Raw genomic sequence first — 7,816 nt, forward strand, 5'->3', positions numbered from 1 at the left:
CCTCTCCTTTATTGATAGCCCTCCTTTATGTGTACATCACACACACACACACACACACACACACACACACACACACACACGAGCGCTCGCGTGCACTCGCGCACGCACGCGCACAAACTCACATACACACGCACGCATGCACGCATGCACGCATGCACATAAACACCTTCATCTTAGGGTTGAAACTGGACCTTTTATTGAGATAGGGTCTTATTAGGTACCAATGTATGACATATTACTCACTATGTAACTCAGGATGGCCTTGAACTCCAGACAATCCACCTTTCCCAGCCTCTCATGTGCTTCCCAGCCTTGCATGTGCCACAAAGCACCACTAACAATTGGATATTTTGGATAATATGCAACAATTCTCAATTTGTAACAACCCTCATTTAATAGATGGCAACCACAGATTTTTTATGTTTATTTGTTGAATTTCTCTGGTGAGTAAATTTTGAGAGTTTTTTTTTTCTTCCTCTGTGTAGCTGTTGATATCTCAACTTTTAAAAAGTGATAACAACTTTTAAAAATTATTTTATCAGTCTGGAGCGATGGCTCAGTGGTTAGGAGCACTGGGTCTCTTCCAGAGGTCCTGAGTTCAATTCCTAGCAACCACATGGTGATTCACAACCATCTGTAATGAGATCTGATGCCCTCTTCTGGTGTGTCTGAAGACAGCATCAGTGTACATATACATAAAATGAGTAAATCTTCAAAAAATTATTTTATATTTTTATTATTGAAAATTGAGCCTATGGCCTTGAGCATGTTAAACATGTGTTCTATCTATCATTGGGCTACACCTAAACTTTAATTACTTGTTTTGATACAGATATGAGCTGCCGTGACAAACCCAAATAATTTTCTTGAGGTGGGCTTCCTAAGTATTTCTCCAGGGGAAGGAAAGCTGATTTCGGTCAGCCAGTAGTTGGTTGGAGGTTTTGTGCTTAAACTGCACCTAAGAAAGAAGGACAGTCTGAGACTTGTTAGTCAGGAGCTGGTCCCAACACGCCTCAACCAACAGCATGAAACAAGGTTATTCAGACATGCTACAGGGATCAGGAGTTCTGGTATGGATGAAACTGCTTTTATTTGGGGCACACAGAAAAAGGTAATTCACACTTGGAGGCTATCAAAAACAGCAATGCCTCAGTGGCAAACAACTAGGAAATATCAACAAAGAAGCTAGCCTGGGGTTACAGAATTGCAGACCCCACCTTTTTCTGATGGGTTTACAAGTAATTTGGGAAATGCTTTCCAAGTTCAGGCAGCTTATAAACCCACATTGTTTTTTATTTTCTATCTCCGTGTTCAGCAAGATAAACAGCACATAGGGTTTTGTATTTACCCTTTCCAGACACCAGAGTTATGCTAAATTGGATTAAGACTTTAGTTGACTTGATCTTAAGAATTTGCTGTTACATTTCTGGCTAACTTGCAGGTCAGTTTGCTGAAAATAATACTGCAACCTCAGACTGGCTACTCTGTTGACATTTTCTAGTTGTACACCACTGAGACATTGTTGCTTTTGATAGCTTCCAAGTGTGTATTATTATTGTTATTATTACTATTACTATTAATGTCTGCTCCAAACAAAAGCAGCTCTATCCTCACCAGAGCTCCTGATCCCTGTGGCCTGTCTAAATATCTGAATAACGTTGTTCCTTGGAGGCATGCTGGGATCAGCTCCTGACTAACGTGTCTCAGACTGAAACTGTTCCTTCTTAGGCTTAGTAATTTTTTTTTTAATTTTGAATAAATGGAATTTACTTTCTGCTTTTGGCTCATCTCCAGTTCTTGAAATGGTGAGTTTTTTTTATTTTAGATATAATTATGCTTTTTAGGGAGATTTTCCCAAGCTTCTCACCCAGCTATGCTGTCTCTACTGAATTTCAGAAAAATATTTATTTTTTATTATTTTTAATTACTTCTGTGTGTGTTTATACAAGTAGGTATATGTATATGCAGGTGTTTATAGTAACCAGGGGTGTCAGATTCCCTGGTCCTGGGTTGTGAGCCTTCCGATATGGGTGCTGGAACATGCTCTTAATGGCTGTTTAACACATTTGTTTTCTTCTAGTGCTGAAAATTCAACTTAGAGACTCACATATGCTAGGCAAATGTTCTTCCACTGAGGTATATTCCAAGTCCTCTGCTTCCCTTTCACCGAATGTTAACTGCACCATCAATAAATAAGAATTCAGAGGCCTGGAAATATGGCTCAATGCATAAGAGCATTTGCTACTCTTGCCAAGGACAGAAGTTTGGACCCTAGTACCTATCCCTGGTAGCTCACAATGGCCTGTAATTCTTGCTTCAAGGATCCAAGGTCTTTTGGTAACCCAATCTCTGGTGGTGGGTGAGTAGGCGGGACTTCCGGGTTGGATGGAAGAAGAGAGGAAGCAGGAGAGAGTTAGATCTTTTGGAATGGGAACAGCATAAGGGTAAGATGTAGCTGCTAGAGTTTCCCAGGATCATGGTGGATCCTCAAGGATTCACCACCAGAGGAATCAGATTTTAATAAGGCTTACAAGATTAGGTTTTAGTTGTTGAGCCCAGAGACTGAGTTGCCATTGTTTCTGAACTAAGTTTATGTTGCATTTTTTTTCACATGGTGGCTCCTCTGGGTTCAAGAGAGAAAGGTACAGCGTCAAAGCGTGAGTATGCCTGATGTCCTCTGCAAAGGCCATGGAGGATTTGAAGCACAGGGTTGTAGAGGTAGCGACCCGAGAGTGGGAACTTACTGAGCTGTGTGGAGAGATTGTGGAGTTCTGAGTCAGAGCCTCCATGAGATAAAAACAGGTCGGCCATTACCTGCCAGTGCATAGTTGGCCAGGTTGCCAGGGCAGAGAGTTGGAGGCACAGGAAGGGACAAGGAGAGGGAGAGAGTGCTTATTCTAGGTGTGTATCTTACATTTCTAAAACGAGTACCAATTCTCTGAATTCTCTCATCTTCGAGTAGGAAAGTCCCTGGACTAGTTTTTTTTTTTATGGGAGTCTCCCTGGCTTTTTTTCTAGTTTTACTATAGAAGAAACTCCACATGCTGTGGGTTATGTCATGTTAAAGTGCCACATGTCTTTAGGGGAGACAGACAGGTAGATCTCTGAGTTTGAGGCCAGCCTGGGGTTCAGAGTGAGTTCAAGGACAGCCAAAGCTTTTGAAAAAGACCCTGTCTTGAAAAAAAGTAAAAACAAAACAAAAAACAACAAACAACAGCAGTGTTCCAAAAACCCTATGTGAAGTATAGAATAGTGATATGGACAGCTAGAAAAAAAATGTTCAAAGGGCATTGAGAACCTCTAAACAAAATAAAAGGGAAGTGAAACAAAATGAATGGAAAAGAAATAAATATCAACTATGTTTTTGAATGTGAATTAAAGATACATCCCCTGTTTTTCTGTCTCTGTCTGTCTTTGTGTCTCTCTGTCTTCTTCCTCTCCCTCATCCGTAGACAAATAACAATAAATACAAACGCATTCTAGATAGGGCACCAAAGGTAGGCCAAGTAAATCATTCCATTTAAGTCCAGGTTGGTCAACCATTGAGTTTGTTTATTGTAGTTACAGAAGAATGGACAATATATTACAGCTGTATCAGTGAAAGCCTCACTCAAGTATGGATGAGGACACATGTAAGTTGTGTCACTAGGGTCTGGTATATTAATTGCTTGCAGCTAGATCTTTGGAGAGGTTTCTTTCTTCCAATTGTTTACTGGTTATGCCATCTCAAGGAGAAATCATCAGAGTCCTGTAAATTTCATGAACTTCCTGAGTTTTGTAAGATTTTTTTTTCCTGTTCCTTCTAAATTTCTTGAGTCAGATGATGAGTCTCCTTGATCAGTCCAGGTAAGAATGCTTTGTTTTGGAAGAAACATCTAGCACTCTTCCCACTCATCTTCTGATTCTGCTTCTCTCCTTCTGACTACCCATCCCCCTCCACTATAGCCTGTCACTCACTAGGTCTAAGGCTGTGGCTTGGATAGGCATGGAAGAGTAAGTGGACTTGGGAGTTCAATTTTTTTTTTTAACAAAGGTTTAAATTCATCTTAATTTGGAAAGTATACTAAGTATTTCTTCCTCAGCTTTCCTCAGAGTCCCCATCTCTCCCTAGCAGCTTCCAGAATGCCCTCTTTACCTCCTTGTTCCTCAGGGTGTATACAAGAGGGTTGAGTGTGGGGGTGCCCACTGCATAGAAGAGACCAAAGAACTTGCCCCTCTCTCGGGCATAGGGATTTTTGGGCTGCAGATAAACAGCGATGACTGAGCTATAGAAGAGGGTAACCACAATGAGGTGGGATGAACAGGTCCCAAAAGCTTTCCTGCGTCCCTTTGCAGAACTTATCCTCAGCACTGCCCTGGCGATGGCACCATAAGAGACCAGAATGAGGCTCAGAGGCACAACCACAATGAAGATACTAGCAACAGCCATCTGGATCTCATTGTAGGTGGTGTCCCCACAAGAGAGTCGAATTAAAGACGGGACTTCACACAAAAAGTTGTCTATCTGCCTGTGGGGACAGAAGGGCAGTTTGAGGGTGGGAGGTGTCTGAACTATGGATTGGACCAAACCTATAGCCCAAGCTATACCTGCCAACTGCCGACACAGGCGGGGGTGGATGATGGTGACATAGTGAAGGGGCTGACAGACAGCCACATAGCGGTCAAAGGCCATAATTGTCAAGAGGATGCACTCTGTTGTCCCCAGGGACATGAAGATGAAGAGCTGGACAAAGCATCCCAGGAAGCTGATGGTCTTTGCGGGGCCCCAGAGGTTGAGCAACATCTGGGGGACGCAGGTTGTGGTGAAGCAGAGGTCCAAGAAGGAGAGGTTAGAGAGGAAGAAGTACATTGGAGAGTGGAGCCTGGGGTCCAGGGTGGACAGCAGGAGGATGAGTGTGTTTCCTAGGAGGGTGAGGAGGTAGGAGCACAAGACAACCACGAAGAGAACCTTTTCCAGGTGTGGGTGTTCAGAGAAGCCCAGCAGGAGGAAGCCTACAGGGGAGCTCTGGTTGACCATGGTCTCTGTGTCTAGTTTGGACGGATGAGACTGTAAGACACCCTGCCTACTTGCCAAAGCAAGTGAGGTGGGTGTTTCTCTTCTCCCTCTGCCCTCCACGTGTCCTTCCTCCTTTTCCCTGTTCCTTCTGGTCAAATGTTTTCTAGCGGCTGAGAGGAATCCGGGAAGGTCCTGAAAAATGGGTGGATTCTTCCTCTGGTACTTCTGACTTCTCACCTGAGGGCAAAGGAGGCTGATGAAAAACGTGGATTCATTGATCAGTTAGTTTTCATTGTTTCAACAGACATTTCTTGAGTACCATGTATGATCTGAACACTGCAACTATGGACTTTGTTCTTTACAAGTATCAGCAGTTATAAGCAACTGGTTGGATCATTGACTTGATGGTAAACATTAGTGCAGAATTGGTTTCATTTTCTAAGTGTAGACACGGATTTGTTGATGGCTCATATTTGGTCTTTGGTATGCTTTTTCAGGAGAGTCACTCAGAGAGTCATGTCTGTTCTGTGGCTGAGATTTTCCTCTACATGAAATAGTTTCCAGAGAGATTAGTTAACTTACTTTATTCTTTATCAGAAATTATAGGAAGATTCAGGGCAGTATAGTATAGAGCTCACTCTTTAAGAACAATCATTATGCTTACTAATGTAAAAGCAAATGCTGGGCTGGGGAGATGGCTCAGCGATTAAGAGCACTGACTGAGTTCAAATCCCAGCAACTACATGGTGGCTCACAACCATCCTTAACAAGATCTGACGTCCTCTTCTGGAGTGTCTGAAGACAGCTACAGTGTACTTACATATAATAAATAAATAAACCTTTTTAAAAAAGAAAAGTAAATAACTTCTCTTTATTCAGCAAGATCTTTCCTCAACATTTTATCTTACAAATATGGAAGAAGAAAAGCTAAACACAGTGTTAGTTCTATGATGATTCTTACCTAATTCTATGACACAGTTCCTTAAGGACATAGAATCCTAACACTGGGCTAGCTCAGGTAGGAGGAGCTGTGAGTGAGGGGCAGCCTGGCCTCTGTAATGAAGTCATTTTTCAAAAATTAAAAAAAGAAGAGGTTTAGACATGGACAGCTGAAGAAGGTGTATTTTATTTTTCCTTTAATATAAAATACCATTTAACATTTAATGATGTAGCTTAAACACATCATTTTTCCTCTCTTTTTCTTTTTGAGACAGTGTTACATTATCAGTGGTACTGGCTTCACCTTGAGTATGTAGCCCAGTTGAGCTGTGAGCTTGAGATACTCCTATTTCATTATCATTATGTTTAATTTGGGGCATCCAAACACAGTCCTGTTTTTTCCTAATTTTGTTTAATTTCCTTCACATTGAAATCAAATCTTTTATTTTCAACCAAGATCAAATTTACAATCAGATTGCAAGGCAGCTACAATGAGTCCTGTATTACCATAAGTGATATTAACCAAATTTTAGTATTTTTATTTACTTGTACTTTGATTTCACCCCCATCCCCTTAATTTCTGTCCCTGACTGTTCTGGATCTCACTGCGTAGACCGGGCATCCTCACATTCAGAGATCTGCCTACCCCTGCCTCCTGAGTTGGGACTAAAGACATATAGCACTGATTTTTCTTAACGTGTTTATATATTATTTTTATTCAGCATTACTTGGGAAAAGGCTGCTCATACTGTTATGCTCCTTCACATTTCAGTATGATCTGCTACACAATTGTCTATCAATGCAGCAATTGAATTTAAATAGCTTACTATTGTTATCTCATATACAACCCATATTCCTAATTTGTTGTCCCAGTAAGGCCCTTTATCAAGTATGGTATTTTGCATAGGATCCAGTGAATACTGACATGCTTTGTACAGTTCTCCTGTCTGTTGCCATCTTTTGTAGTAGCTAAGGCGCTGAGCTAAGGGTTCAGTTTTGACTACTGGACAATGTGAACAGACCATACTGCAGAACTCATAGGTTGGAAAGGTGAGTGGTCTGGAAACCCAGCAGGACATTGAGCATAACCACAGAACCCCAGAACGGAAAGCCATGAAGTGACATGGGGGAGAAACAGGAGTGTAGAGAACAGTGATGCATCCTGCAGGCAGTGATACTCCTGTTGAGAAAAAGAGGGGATCCTGGGCACTGAAGCTCACCTTGGAGGTAGCAGGCAGTGAGTGACAAGTCACTGGGACATCTGAGAAGCATGATCCCTGCAGGCTGATGGGCGGGGCCTGTGGAGGGGATGGGTGGGCTGTGTCTCCTCACAGGTGCAGTCTTGAGTTCTTAGAAGTTCTGTGCCATCTGCAGAGGGAATGGGTGGGTGGTCTGAGCCTCCTCACAGGTCCCCTCTTGTGTGCTTGGAAGTTCTGTAGCATCTTTCCCCCTCCATTTTAACTCTGAGTCTTCTCCTCTTCCTCCCATTTTTTTTTCTCTCTGAGGGAAGATCCTGATTTTTAAGTGCTTTATTTGTCACAATAATTTCCTCAAAAGGCTTAGAAGCCATCTCCATGCCTCTCCTGAACACACTCACTTCCTACCCCTTTCTTAAGGGCAGCCACTCTAATTTAGATCATTTATATTAAGTTCTCCTATACTGTCTTTAGCACTTCTTGTGTTATTAAAAAGCAATTCGCTCTTGCTTTTGCCTTCTTGCTCCAGCTCTGTTCTCTCACCCCTTCCCTCCTCTCTCCCATTCCTCTCCCTACTCTCTCTCCATGTGCTCATGGCTAGCCTCTATTCCTTCTTTCTCTTTCTCTCTTTCTCTCTCTCTCTCTTTCTTTCTCTCTCTCTCTCTCTCTCTCTCTCTCTCTCTCT

At 42.2% G+C, this 7,816-nt stretch overlaps 1 protein-coding gene across 1 annotated transcript; it reads right to left on the reverse strand.

Moving 5' to 3' along the window:
- Nucleotides 1-4,078: 4,078 nt before the first annotated feature.
- Nucleotides 4,079-5,150, reverse strand: LOC116075153 (olfactory receptor 2H2-like). Its single transcript, XM_031348167.1, has one exon. The coding sequence runs from the start codon at nt 5,015-5,017 to the stop codon at nt 4,079-4,081; it is 939 nt and encodes a 312-aa protein (XP_031204027.1). The 5' UTR covers nt 5,018-5,150.
- Between the last annotated feature and the right edge of the window lie 2,666 nt (nt 5,151-7,816).

This window comes from Mastomys coucha, unplaced genomic scaffold (genome assembly GCF_008632895.1).
Source record: "Mastomys coucha isolate ucsf_1 unplaced genomic scaffold, UCSF_Mcou_1 pScaffold3, whole genome shotgun sequence".
In the NCBI taxonomy this organism is placed as follows: domain Eukaryota; kingdom Metazoa; phylum Chordata; class Mammalia; order Rodentia; family Muridae; genus Mastomys; species Mastomys coucha.